Source organism: Chiloscyllium plagiosum, unplaced genomic scaffold, assembly GCF_037043375.1.
Source record: "Chiloscyllium plagiosum isolate Xiang-an unplaced genomic scaffold, Cpla_swu_hap1 HiC_scaffold_21, whole genome shotgun sequence".
Lineage (NCBI taxonomy): Eukaryota > Metazoa > Chordata > Chondrichthyes > Orectolobiformes > Hemiscylliidae > Chiloscyllium > Chiloscyllium plagiosum.
The window spans coordinates 45,017,100-45,040,301 of NW_028270159.1; the positions used below are offsets into that span (position 1 = coordinate 45,017,100).

Here is a 23,202-nt window from a genome sequence, read left to right on the forward strand (position 1 = left end):
TGTGTGGATCCTGCATTACCCCAGAGTAGGACCTTGTCACCCTCAGTTCAGAGGGCCTGCTGAGAAAGGGCGACATAATGGTAAGGCAACAGAGCAGTCAGCTCTGAGCTGTAGAAGGTAGAACACGGTCACATGATATCTGAAGTTACAGTGACATAGGTGCATGAGAAAACCAGCAAACATTTTAAAACTGGCCGAGTATAAGTTACAGAGCTATAAATTAGCAATTCAAGTAATCTTTCCTTCCATTGATTAAAAATTGTGTTGACAAGTAAAAGAAAATTGTAATGTTAAAAAGCTATTCACTGAATTAGATCGTCAGGCAACTTTACATAATTCACTGGCTTAAACAAATGTTCACATTTGTAACAACTTCAGGAATAGTTGATTTCCAGTGCACTACCCTAGTGAGAGGCAGGTATCGGTGTGGATAAAAACATTTTAAATGTACCAGATATGCCCCGAGCTGCAAATCACAAATTGCTAGACATACAATTGCACTGCTCCACTTTGCAAATAGACAAAGCAATCTAACAAGGATTTGTTACATTTGAGCTGCAAACATGAATTAAAGCCACTCCAGAAAGTAGCAAATTGATTTATGGTACTGTCACATTACTTAAGGTTGGCTGCTCAGAAAAGGGACAATTGAAACATGGCATTTCATTCCTCAAGATGATGAACTTTTCCTAAATAGATTTATTTTCTTTGCTTACCTTTTATTATTTTCATTCTCCCTTAATCCTACTTTTATCCCCCACTCCTTGTTGGCTCTCCTGGACCTGGTGTTAATCTAATTGACTTAATTTCTTTCTCTATCATTCCTGCGTCTTTTTCTATCCTTAAATCTGTGATTAATGAGAGTGATTGATCATTCTGCTATTCACTGTTATCAGCTAACAATTCCAGCAATTTTCAGCATTAGTTACTTAGAATAATTGAATCCCTACAGTGTGGAAGCAGGCCATTCAGCCCATCGAGTCCACACTGACCCTTCTAAGAACTTCCCACCCAGATCCACCCCCCACTACCCTCTCCCTACTACCTTTTCCACAGCCAATCTACCTAACCTGAACATCGTTGGACTGTGGGGAGTAAACTGGAGCACCCAATGGAAACCTACACAGACACGGGGAGAATGTGTCAACTCCATACAGAACCTCACCTGAGGGTAGAATCAAACCTAAATCGCCCACAGTGTACAGGGATGTGCAAACTATGTGGAATAGCCACAGGAAATGCAGAGTTGCAGGGATAGGGAGGGGGCGGGTGTGCTTGCGATGCTCTTTGGAAGGTTGGTGTGGACTCGATGGGCTGAATGGCCTCTGCCACACTGTAGGGTTTCTATGAAATTAGTTCACATTGGTGTTTACTGTCCCCATGAGCAAGTAGTTCTCATCACACTTGCCTACCATGTCCCCACATTACCTTAGCTATTCACCCTTCACCCTGCAGTACAATTCAACCTTGAATGCTTAAGACACAAGAACAAAAGAACTGAAGTGGGAGTAGATCATTTGGGTTCTCAAGACAGTTCTGACACACAGTAGAATAATGGCTGATCCAATTATGGCTCCAACTCCATTTTGACTGTGACCTGACACCACTTCCCTCCCCACAAGTATAATTTCATAACCCCTTCATTGACATAACCCCAACCACATCTTGGAGAAAAATAATTTCATAGACTAACAGCACTCAAGAGATAATATTTATGTACATCTCTGTCATACGTGGGAACCTGTTAATTTTTAAACCATATTCTTTAATTCTCAATGCCTTCACAAACATTTAAGAGGCATTTGGATGAGTAGATGAATAGGAAGGGTTTGGAGGGATATGGGCTGGGTGCTGGCAGGTGGGACTAGATTGGGTTGGGATACCTGGTCAGCATGGACGGGTTGGACCGAAGGGCCTGTTTCTGTGCTGTACATCTCTATGACTCAATAATGTTTCTTTCAAGCCTTCGTGATTCAATTAAATCATCTCATTCTTCTCAACTCCAAATGGAAATGGGGCCAACCTGCCTAATCTTTGTTCAAAAGAAAACGCCTTCATCCCAGGAATCAGTGAAGTGAACCAGTGCAATTATATCCTTTCTGAAGGGACGGACATGGTCCTGCATGGTACCAGTCTGAGCCAATTACCAATGCCACCTGCCTGCCCCTGGCCCATATCGCTCCAAACCTTTTCTATTCATGTACCATTCCAAATGGCTTTCAAATGTTGTAATTGTACCCACATCCATCACTTTCTTGGCCAATACTCACTCGTCCCTGGTGTAGCAGGGGTAGGGAAACATCTGGACATAGTTCCCAGGTTCCACCACATCGTGTCCCACAAATGTATTGATAATGGCCCGTTCCATCATATCTAGAGGAAGAGACAGACAAAACGATCACAGGACATTAAATCCAAGGAAGGCTGTAAATAACTACAGAGATTTAACTCCCACCCACATTAAAACATCAAAGTGTCTGCAGGCCAGAATCCTCCAAGATTGGCGATCACCCCTGGATTGTTACTCTTCCTCCTCCTTTCTCACCTGGTGATGGTGCTCTGTATTTCTCCAAGCCTCTTAAGAAACACCGAGTGTATCTTCTTTTGGAATCCTTCCTCCTACAGCATTAATGTTGGAGAAGCCTCAGCCATGCTCCCTTTGTACTGCACTCATTGCTATTATCTGGTAAATTCACTGACTTACTGAAATGCCCGCATGACATTTAATTATGGTTTTCAGCATCGTACTGAATGAGTGTGGGTGAAATGACTGGTTAAGCTGGCAGGGTGGGCAGGACACCAGCTGGGTAGGGTAGGGTGGCAGCTGGTGAGTTGGGTTGGGTTAGGGAAGGGTGGAGGGAGATGATTTGAGAGGAATCATGAAGTTTGGAAAGCCAGGGATATTGAGGGCAGAGGGGAGGGGGTAGACAGGAAGGTGGGGGAATGGGACGGTGGATTGCAAAGAGTAGTTGTAAGGGGAAGGAGTGAAGCGGTCAGGGTATACATTTGGGAGGTCATCGCAAAGTGGACCAGTCCTTTTAAAACATCTTGAGAGGTGTGGACATTAATATAGTTACCCAGACATTAGCAGAGGCATGAATTCCCTCATATTTCCTCAGTTGTTACCCAAGTATGTTAGTCAGTACTGTCCAAAATCTCAGCTGGAGACATTTCGGAGAGTTCCAGATACTAGGTAATTGCTGACCGGAATACAAATATCCAGAGCAAGTCCCACATAGTCAACACATCATCACTTCAGAAAAGCTCTGATAAGCATCTTTTGGGATACATCTGAGCTCTGACTCTGCAGAAATGGAATTTCTGGGCCAGAGAATTTGGAGTGTGAGCATCGGTGGGAGGGTCAGTTTATTTTGTAACCACATTCCCAAATCATTGCAATTGGGAGGGAAGTAAGCTCAATTTCCAAACAAATTAGCAATTTAAAATTAAGCAGTTGATCCCTGAAGCATTAACTTTGCCACTCCCCAGAGATACTGCCTCAACTGCTGATTATTTCCAGGTCCTTTTGTTTAATTTAAGTCAGACACACTGCAATCTCTCAATGGCTAAATCTACCATTTCCGTTTGAAATTTTTACCAGTAGAGATAAGAAGGGCAAGAGGCTGCTTGTGGTTGTGGTCAGAAAAAGGACTGCTAAACTAGTCACAGGGCACAGTGAAGAGCAAGGGGATGGACAATGGGGCAAAAGTGGACCTTGCACAGGACCTAAATAGACTATCACTCATGTCAATGCGTCCCTTTCTGAAATGTTGGCAGTCCTTTCTCATAGGTTCAAACCTAACAGCACCATCAAATCGGCATGTAAGGTGATGCTGTTTGTCCAGTGTACTGACCTCTATCCAGCAAAAGGCTGATGCCAACTCCCCAGCACTTCCTCCCATCTCCACATGGACTGTGAACCCATTGCCAAGCATCTGACCATTGATGCTTGGCATGGTGGCTCAGTGGTTAGCACTGCTGCCTCACAGTGCCAGGGACCCATGTTCGATTTCCACCTCAGGCGACTCTGTGTGGACTTACGCACTCTCCCCGTGTCTGCATGAGTTTCCTTCGGGTGCTCCGGTTTCCTCCCAGAATCCAAAGGTGTGCAGGTTAGGTGAACTGGACACGCTAAGATTGCCCATTGTGTTCAGGGATGTGTACGTTAGGTGCATTAGTTAGGGGTAAATGTAGAGTAACTCTTCGCAGGGTCAGTGTGGCCTTGTAGGGCCGAATGGCCTATATCCACATTGCAGGGATTCTATATTTGTACCTCAAGATGTCACTGACTCAGCTTATCTGGAGAGCTTCTCTTCACTGCCCTCAACTCAAACACCCTTCTCCTCCCTCCTTCCCAAGATCCATCAAAATTCTGACCTGGTCGATGTGTTGATTCAGCCTGTTCTTGCCCCACTGAACTTATTTCTTCCTATCAAAATTCTATTTTTTTTTCTACCTTTTCCTAGCATCTCCCTTCCTCTCTCTGTGAGGTTTCTAATGGTTTGCAGCATGTCAATGGCCTCGCAGCTTGAGCTGCCTCTGCTTCACCATGGATTCTAATTCCTCTATACCTTTATAGGACAGTCGGAGAGCTCTTCACTTCTTCCTTGCTTCAGAGGACCAACCAGTCCTCTATCCACCACCACCCTCTCCTGTCTGGTTAGACTCATTCTCATATTGAACAACCTCTCCTTCAAAACTACTCACTTCCTCCACATATAAGATGTCACTATGAATGCCAGCCATGCCTGAGCTATCTGAAACATTCCCTCATCCAGCCCAACCCAGCACCTCCTCCCAGCAGTTATGACCATTTGGGTGGCACAATGGCTCAGTGGCTCACTCTGCTGCCTCACAGCGCCAGGTATGTGGATTCGATTCCAGCCTTGAGTGACCGTCTGTGTGGAATTTGCAAGTTCTCCCTGTGTCTGTGTAGGCGTCATCTGAGTACTCCGATTTCCTCCCACAGTCCAAAGCTGTGCAGGTTAGGACAAATGGCCTTGCTAAATTGTTCGTACTGTCCAGGAATGTGCAGGGTAGGTGAAGTAGCTGTGGTAAATGTAGGATTATGGGGTTAGGGTAGGGGCTGGATTCTCTTCAGAGGGTCAGTGTGGACTCGATGGGCTGAACGGCCTCTTTCTGTACTATAGGGATTCTATGATAATGATGCCACTTCCTGCTCCAGTCATGAATTTGACTATTTCGTTGACTTTGTTTCCCATTTCCTCTGTGTCTCTCATCTTCATCTGATCTACCTTGGACACTCATGTTCCCTTCCCCTGCTTATCTAGCTATCAACAGTTATTCATTACAAGCCTATGGACTGCCACAGCTCCCTTGGTAATGCTTCCTCATATCTTTACTCCTGTCAGCAGTCAATTGCATTTCCCCAGTTTCTCGGTCATAATCGTTTAGATGATGCATCCTTGCACCCTAGCATTTCCAATACACCTGCCTTTACCCTCAGCCAAGGGTTCTCCCTCAATGTGCTTGGTAGGGCCTTCCACCACGTTCAGGTCTCTAGCACCCACTCTGTTTTTCAATGCTCAAGATCGTACAATTGGATCTGATATAGCATGATAGTTCCATTCTCGTGCGATCGCGCGTCTTATGCAAATCCTGCAATAGCCACGTCTTTTAAACTAATGGGGCCGGAATCATGTTGCAGCCAATTCAGATAAGGAAAGTTCACGCTCTACAAATAATGGTCTAAAATCTTTAATTGCATTCGCGTTGAAGAAACAGAACTGACTATATGTGAAGAATCAAGAGCGTGGTGCTGGAAAAGCACAGCAGGTCAGGCAGCATCCGAGGAGCAGGAGAATCGACATTTCGGGCAAGAGCCATGTTGAATCTCCTGCTCCTCGGATGCTGCCTGACCTGTTGAGATTTTCCAGAGCCACACTCTCGATTCTGATCTCCAATATCTGCAGTCCTCACTTTCGCCTGTATGTAAAGAGGACGGCCAAGATATGGTCAGACTGAAATGCAGACAGATGAAACATGATGTGAAAAACAAGTTATTAAACATAGAGCTGTTGATGGTCAATGCAGAACCAGGGTCATGACCCACCTTGTATCCAGACAAATCCATAAAGAAAATAGAATCTCCCTCCAGTGTTAGGCCCTGGTCTCCAGTAGGCCCTTCGAATTTCATTGGTTTTCTCAGTAAAGCTCGAGTTCTGACGGATCTTCAACATGACATGGGGGGGCAGTGTGCCATCCTCCTTAGTCTGAAATATCACACCTTGGGGATGAAATTAATATGCGCGCTCAGAAAATTTCAAATAATCGTATTTCAAAATCAAAACAAAATAATTGTCATTTTTGCTGAATGAAACTGCAAATTGATCCACAGAGGAAAGATTATATATATTTTTTAAAATGTCAGAAAAACGACATGCAATTTTCTGGATGGTCAATTTATTGACTTCTCCCTGGCTGTGATTTTAAACTGATGTCCTGAAGTTAATCGCTGCTCAAAGCTGCAACCTATTGCGATTATGACAACTGATTTAACAACCCATGGCTGATGAGAAAGAGATCTTGGTACTCACTTTAATTGTTCTGAAATGCAAACTATGGCATCTGTGTACAAATGTTTAGTAATGTTATTATGCGGCACCAATGTCTTCATCATTCGTTAAAAATTTATTTGGAGCTGGTGAATGCGAGAAGCTGCACTAACATCAGAACAACAAACAACAAATATAAATGAAAAAGAACTTTATTCAGGAGATACTCTGTTCCAGGCCATTTGGCAATTCCTTTACATATACAACCTGTGGACAGCACTCATCGCAGTAATGCCATCCTCCATCTCAAGCTTACTTTGAAGACATGGTTTGAAAATCATGGAGAATTTCCATTTTACAACACAATAAAATACATAAAAATAGCCTGTTAAAAAAGTTGTATCTGCATTAAAAGAAAATGTTTGTCTAAGATGAATGTGAAAACGGAGTCAGGAGAATATATAATGGTGACCAGGAAAATGGCAAAGAAGCTGAGTGATTACTTTGCGGATGCTTCCACTGAGGAAGTTACAAAAAGATCTCTTAGAATTAGAGATACAGGGGGCATGAAGAGTTGGAGGAGACGTTACTGGAGAAATTAATGGGTCTGAAAGTCAACAAGTCCCTGGGACCCGATCATCCACATCCCTATTATGGCTTACGCTCAACAAAGACTGCTGAACTTTTAACTTTATTTTTCTAGTTTATACTAAGAAGGATTTAATGTTAATACTACCTTTTTTTTAATTTTTCTAATGGTCCATAATGCTTAACCCTTTATCTTTGTTTCTCTCTTTTACTATGTTTTTTGTACATGGGTACTTGGTACCTAAGATGGCGCCGGGTGTGGTACACTTTGCACTGCAGTGCTGTATTTCTGTGCTTGAGTACACACGACAATAAAATCTAAATCAAAGTGTTGAGGAGGTGGGTATAGAGATATCTGATTCATTCGCAATCATCTTCCACAATATCATAGATTATGAAATAATTCCTGCAGATTTGGGGCTTGCACTATTTCAAAAAGGAACAAAGGAAAGAATAGGGAACTACAGACCATTCAGCTTTATATCAGTAGTTTAGAAAATGCTAGAATCTATCAGAAAGAATGCAACAAATAGGGAACTTGGAGAAAAAGGATCAGATTTGGTGTAGTCAGCATTGATTTGTGAATGGAAAATCACACTTAACAAACTGGTTAGAGTTTTTTTAGGGTACTATCAACAAAATTGATGAATGGATGTAGCATGTTTCGATTTTTAAAAACCTTCTGATAAGGTCCCCCCACAAAAGGTTGTTTAGCAAAACTAAAGTACATGGTACATTAGGGAATGGACAGTCATAGATTAAGGATTAGCTAACAGACAGAATGAGAGAGAGCAGGAATAAATGGGTCATTTGCAGATAGGTAGCCTGTGACTTGGGGGGTGGGGGCTGGGGGTGGAGCAGAACCACAAGGATCAGTACTTAGGCCCTAGCTATATAGATCAATGATTTGGAGCTGATGACTGAATGCAATATTTCCAAATTTGGCAGGTCATACAAAGCTAAATAGGAATGTGTTCTGTGAGGAAGATGCTTTCAGGAGGACTTGGACAGACTTAGTGAATGGACAAGAATGTGGTAAAATGGAATATCGTAAAGAAAAATGTGAGGCTTCTCATTTTTTTGAAAGAACAGATGTGCAGAGCATTTCATAAATGAGATGAGAGGTTTGAAAGGGTGGACATGTAAAAGGAGACCTTGTCGAAAGTCACTGAAGGCTAACATGCTGGTGCAGCTAAGTACAAGGAATGCCAGCCTTTATTGCAAGAGGATTTGAGTACAGGAGTAGTGATTGTACAGGAACTTGGCAAGACCACAGTTAGAGTACTGTATGCCGTTATGGACTGCTTATGTCAGGAAAGATATTATTACCACAAAGTGAAGGTTCAACTGGACTGTTTCTGGGATGGCAGGACTGTCCTAGGAAGAGAGATTGGACAGTTTTGAAGAATGAGAGGTGATCTCAGAGAAACCTACAAAGTATTTAAAGGGATTAACAGGGGTAGATGCAGATAAGAAGTTTCTCCTGGTTGAGGAGTCCAGAGTCTGTGACACAACTTAAAAATAAGGGGGATGCCATTCAGGACTGAGAAGAGGAGAAGTATTTTTCCCCTCAGAGGTTTGTGGAACTTTGGAATTATGTGACCAAGCACGGGGGGAAGCTCAGTCTTGAGTATCTCTAAAGTAAAGGTTAATAAACTTCTGATGATCAATGGAATATAGGATGATGGGAGTAGTGAGGGTAAAAGGCATCCAAGTTTGTATTAAATAGTGGAGCAGTGTTGAAAGGCTGAACTGCCTCCTGCTCCTATGTTTCATTTGTTCAATTTATAAAGGTGATATGTAATTCTTTTCTCTTCTTTAACAGGCTTCACACACTCCATTGTCCACCCAAAGACCAAACTCTTGAGATTTGTTGTATATTTACATAATTAATGTGGATTATCACATTGAGAGTTGAATCATGTGATGTGATGGTAATACCATCGGCTTTTTTGGGGCAGGAAACAGTTCAGTCTAACCTTACTGCCTGTAGAGTGAACATCTCCATCATAAAGTTCCTGCTGTTTAACACTTCGGCCGCTTGGCCCTTCTTGGAATTTAACAAGATTATACTCATGTTGAAGCCAGGACAATCAAGATCACCCAACAATCCAATGTCCCAAAAGACCCTGTAAGGCCTATGTTGAATAAAAGCTGTGTAACCACAGCCAAAGTTATGCTTAATCAATGCTCTCAAATATTTTTTCAGAACCTCAGATTACAACAGGATCTGGACCAGATGGGTCAATGGGCTGAGAAGTGGTAGATGGAGTTTAATTCAGATAAATGCAACACTCCTAGGGAGTGTTGCTGAACAAAGAGACCTTGGAGTGCAGGTTCATACCTCCTTGAAAGTGGAGTTGCAGGTAGATAGGATAGTGAAGAAGGCGTTTGGTATGCTTTCTTTTGTTGGTCAGACTACTGAGTACTGGAGTTGGGAGGTCATTTTGCGGCTGTACAGGACATTGGTTAGGCCACTGCTGGAATTTTGCGTGCAATTCTGGTCTCCTTCCCATCGGAAAGATGTTGTGAAACTTGAAAGGGTTCAGAAAAGATTTACAAGGATGCTGCCAGGGTTTGAGAATCTGAGCTACAGGGAGAGGCTGAACAGGCTGGGGCTGTTTTCCCTGGAGCGTCAGAGGCTGAGGGGTGACCTTATAGAGGTTTACAAAATTATGAGGGGCATGGATGGATAAATCGACAAAGTCTTTTCCCTGGGGTCGGGGAGTGCAGAACGACAGGGCATAGGTTTAGGGTGAGAGGGGAAAGATATAAAAGAGATCTAAGGGGCAAACTTTTTCCACACAGAGGGTGGTACATGTATGGAATGAGCTGCCAGAGGAAGTGGTAGAGGCTGGTACAATTGAAACATTTCAGAGGCATTTGGATGGGTATATGAATAGGAAGGGTTTGGAGGGATATGGGCCGGGTGCTGGCAGATGGGACTAGATTGGGTTGGGATATCTGGTCGGCATGGATGGGTTGGATCGAAGGGTCTGTTTCCATGCTCTGACTCTAAAACAAATGACAATTCCTTGCTTGCCTCACCTTAAAGCAGATGTTGGAGAGTCAACTGCATCACTGTCATCATTATCCAGCCAAGATCAGTCCACTCAGCACTAACAAGAAATTAGACCCTTACTGGTCAGTGTTACATTGGGCAATGACACTCGTGACATTTGATCTTCAAGGCTGTTACCTACAGGATCTCTACGTAGACTAAGCATTAATTAATACAACTGCAGGGTTTGAAGTGTCTTACAATGCCTATTATGTTCCTACTTCAGATCTCCATTCATGACCATGTCAATACTGGGAAGTCCTTAGTATTAGGTTGGGATATCCTGACAGGAAGGGAATGAGGAAACATCAGGCAGAAACTAGGCCCCATACTGCCCTCCAGAGATTGTAATTAGAACAACATTTGAGGAAACCTATCAGCAGAAACTTTGACACTACAGAGCAAAGTTACACCGTAGTGCAGAAGAGTGAGATATAGATCATCATAAAGCAACAAATCAGAGAACTCTTTTCAATCCTCCATTAGCTCAGGAATATATAATTACTATCTTCAGCTCTGCACCAAAGAGCGTATGTCGAACTACAAGCCCATATGGATGGCACCAAAAATCTGCGAACACCTAAATGTTAGGCACAAACCGATACATACAAGCTTCCTGTGACAACATTCAGTGATGTATTTACATTACAGCAGTGTGCTATCAAAAGCAAGAAAACTGCTCAGGCATCAATTTAAAAATGTTATGTAAATCCATTTATAATTATTAAGATATTGAGCTTGTGCTAATCTGAGCACAGACTGATCGATATTCCAGTTGGTAATGTAAAGATTCCTGGCTATGTTGAACTCAGGACACAAAGGACATTGCAGCCTTCAATCAGGCAAGTGAGCAAATGTATAACAATGTATAATGAATAAGTATTAACGCTGAGGTTACATGTGCTGAGTCAGCTAAAGGAAACAGTTATTATTCATCTGTTGCGCTTTCTCCCTCATGTCTACCCTCACTTCAAAGAGCTCTCAGGTGACACTGCTGAATGAATAATTCTGCAGCTTTCTCTTTCTCACTGCCCGAACGGAGAGGAACAGCTTCATCAGAAAACATGAAAGCAACATCAAAGCAGAGATATGTTCACCTGTCAGATCAAAAAGTAGTCCCATCAATCTGATCGATATGATTTACAATTCCACTACCCCTTCAGAGGACGAATATCGGGATTATATTTGCAATTCATAAGATTGTGTTTTCATAGCCAGCCTGTCTGATCATATAAGGCAAACCCTTAAGACATATCCTCCAGTATTTCCTTGAAGCTGGAGTCACAGGTAGACAGGGTAATGAAGGCGGCATTTTGTATGTTTGCCTTTATATCTTTATTGTTCAGCGACTCGAGTCTGGGAGTTGGGAGGTCATGTTGTGGCAGTACAGGACATTGCTTAGGCTACTTTTGGAAATATTCTGGTCAAATCTGGACTCCTTGCTCCAGGAGAAATGATGTTAAACTTGAAAGGATTCAGAAAAGATTGCCAAGAATGTTGCCAGGGTTGAGGGTTTCAGCAATAGGGAGAGGCTGAATAGGCTGGGACTATTTTCCCTGGAGCGTAAGAGGCTGAAGGGTGATTTTATAAAATCATGAGGGGCATGGATAGGGTAAATAGTCAAAGTCTTTTTCCCACGGTAGGGGAATCTAACATGAGAGGGCAGAGGTTTAAGCTGAGAGGGGAAAGATTCAAAAGGGACCTAAGGGGTAACTTTTTCCTGCAGTGGGTGGGTGCGTGTATGAATGAGGAAGTGGTGGAGGCTGGTACAATTAAAACATTTAAAACGAATGAGGATGAGCATACAAATAGGAAGGGTTTAGAGGGGCCAATGGCTGGCAAATGGGACTAGATTAGATTAGAATATCTGGTCGGCGTGGATGAGTTGAGCCGAAGGGTCTGTTTCCGTGCTGTATATCTCTACCAGTCTATTATTTCTCGAGTCGACTGAATCTGAGCCAACACTGAGCACACAGTGCTCAGCTGGCTGGATGGCTGCTTTGTGATGCACAGTGACACCAACTAGCGCGAGTTCAATTCCCAAACCAGCTGAGCTCACCGTGAAGATCCCGCCTTCTCAAATTCATGCCCATCCCCCACTGCCTGAAGCAGGATGACCCTGAAGTGAAATCACAAAATTAATCTCTCACGCCTGCAAAAATCTCCCTCTTCAAGCATTTATCCAATTCCCTTTTGAGACTGACCATTGACTCTGCTTACACCACCCTTTCACGCAATGCAGTTCAGATCCAAACAAACATTTCTCCTCTGGTTCTCCTGCCAGTTAAATCAGTCAAATCTGTGTCCTCCAACTTGTCTGCCAGTCAAAACAGTTTTTTCATATCATGAGTGTTTCCCTTGTCCTGAGTAACTCAATTGACAAGTCTCAGGAGATCTCTTGATTATAAATTCACAATACAGGCAGCTATGCCCATTTACCTCTATTTCGAATGTAATTCTACAGGTTACCGCAATGAAGGGCATCATATTTTGATACGTGGTCTAAAAAATGTTTTGTTTTGACTGGGCAGCATCAAAGATGTGCTAAAGATTTATATATTAAACCATAGCCGAGAGATGGTAGCCTTCAGATCCTGTAGGAGTTCTTCTGGTCTCCCTTCACCGTTACAGCAGAGACCAAGAGAATTTGCTTTTTTACAGCCAAGGAACTACAACCAATTAACGTGTGCCCCCCCCGTGGATTGAAAATGGGCTTCATTGCATCCTCTGCCCTGGATTACTACCTCACCATAATAGCCCTGTTACAAAGATACACAACAAACAATCACAATTTATAGCTGAACATGTCTGCATTTATTCCGTAACATGGAAAAGAAGTAAAATGTTGCCCCCTGTCAGTATCCTAACAGCAATACAATTGAGATCACTCTTCCAAGGTGTGTGCAATACTTCAGTACAATCATCCAAACTAGCCTCTACTGGGTACGCTGGTCTAGGATCAGCACCATTAAATAAACAGAAACATGTTATGTTCTGGATTTTGGGAAGTGTGGGATGTCTCTTTGGAGAAACTCTTAGTCGTGTGTCCCTTATTGTTGCCATTAATTTAGACAGTGACAACAATCCCATCCTTCCATCCATCTAAGATGGGCAGACTGTGGCAGAATGGTAGTGTCACTTGACTAATAAATCTAGGGATTGCTCGGAGATCAAGAGATCAAATATTACGGGAGCAGTTGATGGAATTTGAACTTTATTAATTAAGAATGCATGCATCACAGATAAAGTCTTCATAATGACGCCTGTGAAATATCATTATTGTAAAAACCTGTCTGGTTCAATAATGCCCTTCAGAGAAGGAAATCTACCTTTCTTGTCTGGTTTCTCGTACATGAAACGCCAGAAACCCCAGCAACGTGACTAACTCTTGAACTGCCCTCTGAGATGACCTAACAAGCCACTTAGTTCAAGGGCAATTTGGGACAGGCAAAACAAGCTAACCTTGCCAACAATGCTGGAATCCTGTGAAAGAATGACGAAACTAAAATGTAGGGACAAATTACTACGGATGTTGGAATCTGTACTGAAGACAGCAAATTCTGGAAATCACAGCAAGTCAAACAGCATCCGTGGAGAGGGAGCAAGCTAACGTTTCAAGACTAGATGACACTTTGTGAGAGCTGAAATATAGTGTGGTGGGGAAAGCATTTATGCTATAGTTTGGGGGGGTCAGGGGTGTGGTGGGCTGGGGGTGATGCTATAGTCATGGACAAAAGGTAAAATAAGTCCACGAGGGCCGGTATCCTGTCACCAAGTCACCTTTTATTTACACATGACCCAGTTAGCAGAGTCAGCTCCGAAAGTGAACAGGATCTCTGGCACTCCTGTTTGTATCTGTCAGCCAGGGCTCCCTGTCTGGACCAGGCTAACAGCCCCAGTCAGGCAACACATATTCTAGAATATCCATCTGGCTGACCTCATTCCAAACAGTACAAAAGGGGGATTGCCTTACTAGGAATGTAAATATCAACATGATACCATACGATGGGGAGGAGAGAAATACTTACTTGTAATAAGCATTTTTGAAACAAATTCCAGAACAATAAAAATCAGCAACAAGTATAAAACACTTACTGGCAAATACTGTGACATTGTCCTGATATGCCTGGCTTAAGGTGTAGTTCACTATGCTCTCCTCATTGGGGAAGCCTTTAAAAATGTCCACACTCACCTGTAGAAAAATCAAAGTTATCAAAATTACCAACAATAGTGGCAACAAATCAAAACCAACATTAAATACCAGTCTCAACTTCAACTAAACCTTAATAGCCTTCAAACTTTTCATATGTCTTGGACAAAGAGTTATACAGGTGTAAATAGTCTATTTCTGAGAGAAAATGGAAATTGAAAAGACTAATCCTATCTTCGAGAAAATCACAGAACAATGGGCTGAGGACAGGGGCTCTCTACAAAGAGGTGTGGGAGGAAGGACTTATAAAGCCTTCTTTGAACATATTTGTGTGTTGACCAGCTGATTACATTGATAACAGCCTGGAAGTAGGTACACATTCTGCCATCTTGAGTGGGAGTTTAATATGTGATCAGAGATGCAAGATAACTTATCTGTCAAAACTAAATTAATATAGAAGGGTAGCTAAGAAAACTCAGCATTTAAAAAGACCATATCACCCAGTGGACATCTCTAGTCAGCTATTATGTTTTAAATAGCCTTGAGTTTCTACTTGGAAGTAACTTTTATTATGAACCTTTTCAATAAAATATTCACAGATATGTCGAGACAAATTGTCTTTTTTTTTAAACTAGTTTCCATCAATGTCCTCTGGTTCTAATCACTGACACACATTGAAGCAATAAATTGATTATCTTTTTCTAGGTGAGTTAAAACAACACATGGCCTTTGTAACTGCGCAGACTACTGCGCCATGTCCATCACCAAGACTGAATCCACGTGGATGATTCCAGGAAACAAGATTGTCAGCAAGGTTCTGTACACTGGGTCTGTGAGTTTAAGCCACTTCTGGTATTCTAACCTTGGACATGAACTGGATCCAGCCACAGGCTGCATTGTCAATGGTGTCCAGCTGTTGGAGCAGTGTGCTGGAGTTTGGCATGGAGAAGTTGCTGTTGAGAAAGTTCCTGATGACGTCACTATCGGAGGCATTCAGTACTTCCGGATGCTTTTTCAAATCAGAGGTAAACTGCAAAGCAAAAGACAGAGCAAAAAGGTTTGGTGTGTGCACCTCACTGATCTCACACAGCTTCTGTGGTTCTGCTCTCCATTTAACTGATATAATTTACAAAGTGCATTTCTAAATAAGGAACATAAAAACAGGCTAATTGGTTTGTCAGAGTAATCACTGGATGCATACTTTTCCAACCCAGATTAATTATGGATGACAAACAGGTCATTCTCAAGTAATCATACAGTGACTACTGGGGGCCACAACGATCAGTTAATGGGCCCCAGTTATTCATAATCTACCTCAATGAATTCAATATAGGGACTAAAGAGCTCTTGTGGTGCAGTGTCCCTACCTTTGAGCCAAAAGCCCTTGGTTCAAGTCCCACCTGCACCAGAGGTGTGTCATAACATCTCTGAACAGGCTGATTAGAAATTACATGACAATTGAGTAGAATTGAATCCCAAGGTGGAACTTTTATTCAAGAGAAAAAAATTTGAAAAATGGAGACAAAGGAGCTCTTGTGGTACAGTGATAATGTCCCTAGCTCTGAGCCAGGAGGACTGGGTTCAAGTCTTACCTGCTCCAGAGCTTAATAATAACAAGTGGATTAGAAAATATCTAGATGTGAAGATCAAATGTAATATTTCCAAGTTTGTAAATGATGCAAAATTAGGTGTGAATACACGTTCGGAGATACAAAGAAGGGTCAAGGGAATTTAGATAGATTGGGTGAGTGGCCACGAACCTAGCAGATGAAATATAATGTGGGAAATCTCAGAAATGTGTATTTGTTTAAGTGAGGAGAGATTGGGAAGTGTTGATGTCCAAAAGGACATGGGAACCCTTGCTCCTAAGTCAGTGAAAGCTAACAGGCAGGTGCAGCAGGCAATTAGGGAGGGAACTGGCATGTTAGCCATTCTTGAAAGAGAATTTGAGAACAGCGGTAAAGAAACCTTGCTGCATTTATATAGAGCCTTGTTGAAACTGCACTTAGATTAAAAGCAAATTGCTGGAAATTTGAAATAAAAACTGCAAGTGCTAGAGAAACTCAGCAGGTTTCTGTGGAGGGAGAAAGAGTTGAGTTCTGAAGAAGTCATATTGGATTTGAAACATTAACTCTATTTTTATTTATGCACTTAAGATGATATTATACTAGTTTTGTTTAACTGATCTAAGGAAGAATATACTTACCATGGAGAGAGAACAGTCACAGACTAATGTCCATGATTGTGGCATTGTCCTGTGTCGAAGGATTAAGAGGTCAACAGGGTAGATGCAGGAAGAATGTGTCCTTGATTGTGGTGAGTGGTGGGTTTATAAGGAAAGGCCATTTAAGGACTGACATGAGGAGGAATTTCTTACAATCATAGAATCCCTACAGTATGGAAACAGATTATTCGGCCCATTGTGTCCACACCTGCCCTCCAAAGAGCATCCCACCCAGGCCCACCCCTACCCGATCTCTGTACCCTGCATTTCCCATGGCTAATCTACCCAACTGACACATCCCTGGACACTATGGGCAACAATTTGGCACGGACAATCCTCCTAACCTGCACATCTTGGGATTGTGGGAGGAAATCGGAGCACCCGGAAAAAATCCACACAGACATGAGGGAGAATGTGCAAACTTCACACAGACAGCCAACAGAAGGTGGGATCGACCCCAAATCCCTGGCACTGTGAGGCTGCAGTTCTAACTACTGAACCTCTGTGCTGTCCCTTCACACAGAGGATAGGAAATTTTGGAATTCTCTATCCCAGAGGGTTGTGGTGACACAGTTACTGAGTAAGTTCAAGATAGATATTCCTGTATTTTAAAGGTATCAAGGAATGGTACGAGAAACAACGATCTTGCTGAATGATGGAGCAGGGTCAAGGGTTACATGGTCTACTCCAGCTCCTACTCCTCTGGTTCTATTAAAGCTCACATTCAATTTGCTCTCTTCAATCCACTATTGGCCCAGTTTATATTTATGTCAGACTGCATTACACCCATCTTTACCTCTTTGTACCCGAGTGTGCAACATGAAGTATATGAAAAAGGGATGTCTAACTTGCTTTGAAAGCTTCAGTTTTCCCTCACTGGGAGACACTTCTATGGCATTCCAATTTGGTAACCAATATCTTACTCGCTTGTCTGAATTTCCCAGTAGACTTAGGGAACATCAGAATACAACTTTGTGACAGATGAAATCAAACAGAATTTTGTCAGTTATTAACAAAAACAACTACTCAGTGAAAAATCCACTGGCACTCAACCAAATCGCAGCAGATTTACTGAAGTAGGGGGTGACATGGTGGTTCAGTGGTTAGCACTGCTGCCTCACAGCACCAGGGTCCCCAGGTTCGATTCCAGCCTCGGGCGACTGTCTGTGTGGAGTTTGCACATTCTCCCTGTGTCTGCATGCCTTCTAGTCCAAAGACGTGCAGGTTAGGTGAATTGGCCATGCTAAATTGCCCATCATGTCCAGGGATGTGTAGGTTAGGTGCATTAGTCAGGGGAAATCTCGAGTAATGGGGTAGGGGGCATGAGTCTGGGTGGGTTACTCTTCAGAGGGTCGGTGTGGACTTGTGGGGCCGAAGGGCCTGTTTCCACACTGTAGGGATTCTATGATTTCAACCCTCTGTTTTAGGTTTTAATTAGGACTATGATTAGACCAGAAACGAAGAAGAACATCTGACAACATGTGAACTACATTAATGCCTGCACAGATGGCATCCTGGAATGGTTCAGCGCATTGCATTCCACTCTGTTTATGTGAAACAAATTCACATAATGATTTGATCATGACCGCTTTTGTTTGTGGTAAAGCCCCAATGCTCCTGTCACTTACAGCAACCAACAACACAAAGGGCGTGAACTCCAACTTTGCAATAGGATCCGAGACCCATGGTATTCCCACCCCCCCAGTACCTGTCGTTTCCAGCTGGCTCCCATTCTCATGTTTGTCAGCTGCAGCCCAGCGGGTAGCCATCTTGTCTCTAAGCCAGAGGGTTGGGCACTTAAATCCCACTCCAGCAACCTCAGCACTAAATCTAGGCTAACAATCTGGTACAGGTCTAAGGGAATACTACACTCTTGTGCAAGAACTTAAAGCCCCATCTCCTCTTTCAGGTGGGTGCAAAACATCTCATAACATTATTTCAAAGAGCAGCAGGGGCGTTCTCCCTGTCTCCATGCCAATCTTTACCTCCTCACTACCATCTCTTAAAGAGATTAACTAATCATTACCATACTGTTGAATATGCCAGCTTGTTACGTGCAAAGTGGATGTGATCATTAACATTTATAAAGTACCTTTGACGATATCCAAAGGCACTTTTGATATTTAGTCACCGCTGTAATACAGGAAAATGCAGCAACCAGTTTGAATACGGTAACGTCCCACAAACTGAAATGTGATAATAATAAGCTCTTCTGATGATGTGGAATGAGAGGTCAGTATTGGCCCAACACCACTCCCTTAATTTTCTTCAAAATGGGATCTCCTCCATACACCTGAGAGTGCATACCTAGCCTCAGTTTAATCTAAAAGACATCACCTCTAAGAATGCAACAGTGCAGCATCATTTTAGGTTTTTGTGTTCGACTCTCGGGAATTGGAACTAAATTCAAAAACTCTTGACTCAGAGATAACTGTGAGCAACCAACATGTGTGTCCTAGATTACAAATGACTAAACTTCTTTCATTTGTTTTCATTTTCCTTACATTTCCTATTCCAGATACTTGCTTAACTCCATCGTGTACATGTTCTGAATGAACTTGGTTATCTGGACTGTCTGCCTTTGAGTAAAGGCATTTCTGTTTGCTATTCTAAACTTAGAAACCCATTTCACTACAACACAATTCGAGTTGTTAATTAGTGTTTACTTTCTATAAATGATTCAATATTTTATACAATTTAATGAGTTCAGCTCAACACTGCTCATTCCAGAATGTTTCAAATCAGTCACACTGTGTCCTTGAAGAATTACAAAAAAAACATTTTCAGTCACAGTGAGTTCAAGAGCCAAATATTTAATGCACTTCACAAGAATTATTATTTCAACAACACTACAGGGGCTAGTGGTCTGAATTATTTGACCAAACACGGGATGGAGTCCTTTCTTAAATCCTAAACATACAGCCTCCCTTTCACATGATTTGATGTGGAAATGCTGCAATTTGTAGACAGTCAGTGATTCTCAGCTGTCTCCCAGTTCCCACTGTAAAACAAGATTCTTTGAGGCAAATTCAATCATTATTCACACTTAGAGTCCCGAAGAACAATCGGTTGGATTGTAGTTTCATGGAAATATTGAGAAACATGCCATTACTTATTATTCTGTGTACCTCAGCATCTTTTTAAAGGAACGCTATATTCTTGCTGGTTTGGACAATCTTTATTCAGCATTCAGTGTCATTTAAAATAAAACTGTCGAGAATTTACTGATTTGGGGATGCTGGTGTTGGACTGGGGTGTACAAACTTACAAATCACACAACACCAGGTTATAGTCCAACATATAGTGCTTCCAATTAAACCTGTTGGACTATAACCTGGTGTTGTGTGATTTGTAACTAAGAATTTATTGAATCGAGGTGCATACGTAGGTCGTATAATACTAACAAAAAGGTTTGAGGAGAGATCTAGCACCTTTCTTTACGATTCCATCTATATTTCATGGCTGGCAGATTTGCATCAAGGTCTTAACTACACTCTTTAGCCAGATTCTGGAACAGCTTCACTGTCTGAACATCCCTCCTATCATTTGCTTGTAGTTCATTCCTTTTTACTCATCTGGAAATATCCAGTGAACGTGAGCAAATTATAATTACAAGGCTGAGCAGCTGGCAGTTTCCATCTCTCAGCACGGAAGACCCTGGGCATTCAAAAAACAAAACTCTCTGCCGTTTTCCTTCTGTGTACGATAGACTTAGACAGCCACGTTGCTCTCCACATGGTATTGCTGTCACTTCAATACACAAATTCATTGGCTTTAAGACTGTAAACCGCAGATCCTGGAGATAGCTGTGTGTTGGCCACACGAACAAAATGGAATGAAGGGACTGCATTTATAGAGAGCTTTACTACTACAGGATGAACCAAGGACTTCATGGACAATGAATTATAGTTCCGTTATTAGAAAGACATTGTAGGGGTAGAGCACGAACAGCAATGCACAATGACATGGTTTCTGTGGTGTTGGTTGAGGGAGAAATGTTGGTGAAGAGTGGACACAAGGGAAAATAAAACCTTGCCCTTTTTTTAAATCATACTTTGGGAACCTTTAAATTTATCCTCAACCTCAGTTTAACATTTCACGGTGCCTTTCTTCGCATTTCTTGAGTACCTCAGGGGAGGTAAAGCATCATTCGATCTCTTAGTAATAAATGAATTCTGGTTGCTTTTTCACACCAGGGTTTAACCTGCCTTCAAATTCTCCATTTATGCTACTGTTTAATGGAGGTTTTGTCAGCTTCGCAGCATGCAGTACATATGACAGGAAAAGGAAGTGTATTATTAGCTTCTACCAGTATATTAATTACAGTAGTCACTATACTTCAGGAACACTTCATTTACTGTAAACTACTTTGGGGTAACTTGGTAAGCACTAGAAGGCTGGTCTTTCTTTTGCTGCTTCGTTCTTGTCCTCCTTATTTTTATTTATCTTCTTTCCTTTGTCTGTCCTTCCATCCCTTCCTTCTTTCCCTCTCATGTAATCAGTGCTTTATTTTTAAAATCCCTTACAGAAAGACTATATGGCTATCTTTTTAGCCTTATTTCTTTTCCTAACTTATAGCATAATTACCGATAATGGTAACCTTTTTACTTTATTTTCTCTTTTTTCTCTATCTAAGATTTTTTGTATCTAGGTACTTTGTTACCTAAAATGGTGCTGTGTATTGGCGACATTGGATACTTTTCACTATATTCCTGTTCTTTTGTAGCATTGAATACATGTGACAATAAACTTAAATCTAATTCTGAAATCCTTATCATACTTTAAAAATCCCTCTATTGTCTCACTACGTTTAGTGGAATGTCAGCTGAGATTATACCTTTCTGTTTCAGAGAAGGGCTTGAAACCAGGGCATTGTGATCTCTGACTGTTAATCCTGAACGAGGGAGGGGGTGGACTGTTTGTTTTGGGTAATACTTTTTGGAAGTTATGACAGGGACTCCCTGAGAGTATATTTGTATTTATTGGGAGTATGTTAGTATTGGTGAGAATTCTCTGGTGGCAATCGGGGATGCCGACAGTTGTAAAGGACACTTGCAAGTGCAGCAATATGTAAAAGGGATAAGGATTTGGAAAAGCAATGAAGATATGTCATTGTTGTGATAGGTTTCGGCACAATATCTCCAGCATATGAGGAGTTCACTCATTCTCAAGCTCAAGGTAGGTTCAAGTACTGGACTCAGTTGCTGGAACCTTTTAACTTGTTCACTCCCAAGATGTTCCCAGTCCTTGGAATGAAACGGGAAGTCAAAGCAAGAAATTACATAAAATACCTCTTAAAATTTAAGATCATGCAGCAGTTATTATAACAGCCTTTGGCTTTAAGATCCTCTCCTCACTCTAAAGCAATCTAGTGAAACACAAGAGAAATCAGCGTGCTTTCAAATTTGCACTTAGACTGATGTAAATTTTGTTGTGATTATTTTCTCTGTACTGATTTACATTTTTAAGACAACCAAACCTGAAATATGCAATGCTTATGCTCATGCTAACGGATAACAGAATTCCACTTCTCCCAAATAGATTTGTGTTGGTGAAAGGATTCATTTATTCTCAATGCAGCCCGATGAGTTGCAGTGAATTCAAGCACTGGGGCAAGTGATCTGTGCTGGTATGTTAAATTAATGCCTTTCAAGTCATTATATAAACAGATGTCAACTCAAGTCCCTAGCGAACAACTCACTGAACGAATTATAATGATTGCTTTTCAGTCAACATTTGACAGAAATGTGGAGAAAAATCAATGGATTCTCTCTGCCTTTGCGGTTTCATAGACCTTGCCGTGTTCCAAAGCGATTCAGGACACAGCCATACCCACCTGCTGCAGCCAGCTGATGCGGTTCTGTAGCCTGCCCTCTTCCAGGAATGTGCGGATTTCTGAGGAAATGTTCAGCCAGACTCTGGCATAGTGTGTAACATTCCCAACAAAGGCAAACGTTTCATTAGCCTGCAAGAAAAGAAAATAAACCATCAGATGTGCAAAACACTTATTCATCAGCGTTTCCAAAAACAAAATTCTCACGTCTGTTTCCAAATGGCTAATTTCAACAGGAGCTTTTGTGACTTGGTTCCCCTGCAGCTTTGGAGTATTAGCAGTGGAGGCACAGCGAGTGAAGAACAGTCACTTTGCCCATTACAAAGAGGAAAAAAGTACAGGCAGAAATGACATTGGGGTGTTCTGATGCATCATCATGCACTGATTGCACACAGCAAATCTGCCCACTCAACCAAGCAAGTAACAAATGCAAAACAGATACAGTCATAAGCAAGTTAATTATCCCATCACAAACAAGGCATGAGATTTCCTGCATTGTGGCATTCCACAACAAACAGTATAATTCAACAGACAGTGCAGTTCCCACTGTCAGTTCCGTCGTTCATCATTGACAGTATGGTCCCCAGCGTAAGGGTTTTATATTTCCCTGTGTGCCTAACAGTGACAGAGTTACCAATTGGTCATTTAGTAACTATGCATTCTAACTGATGAATGTCATTTAGAACTAGGGTCTGAACTGAAGCCTGGCAAGCAAAGCAGACAAGATCACAAGGAAGGCTATTATTGTACAAACTGGCAATTTTCTTCACCGTCAGGCTGGTGGAGAGAAGCAGATGACTTGCACTTTGAAACACTTGCTTCGTATTCCCG

At 41.9% G+C, this 23,202-nt stretch overlaps 1 protein-coding gene across 4 annotated transcripts in view; it reads right to left on the minus strand.

The window, feature by feature from the left end:
* Positions 1–23,202, minus strand: part of abca2 (ATP binding cassette subfamily A member 2) — a 559,549-nt gene that overhangs the window by 187,219 nt on the left and 349,128 nt on the right. For all 4 annotated transcript variants that reach the window (XM_087998533.1, XM_087998535.1, XM_087998534.1 and 1 more), the window contains exons 11-15: positions 22,375–22,503; positions 15,177–15,344; positions 14,260–14,356; positions 6,074–6,247; positions 2,271–2,373 (exon numbers count right to left, since the gene is read on the minus strand). In XM_087998533.1, coding sequence (XP_087854659.1) covers positions 2,271–2,373; positions 6,074–6,247; positions 14,260–14,356; positions 15,177–15,344; positions 22,375–22,503 — 671 coding nt within the window. The remainder of the gene's footprint in view (positions 1–2,270; positions 2,374–6,073; positions 6,248–14,259; positions 14,357–15,176; positions 15,345–22,374; positions 22,504–23,202) is intronic.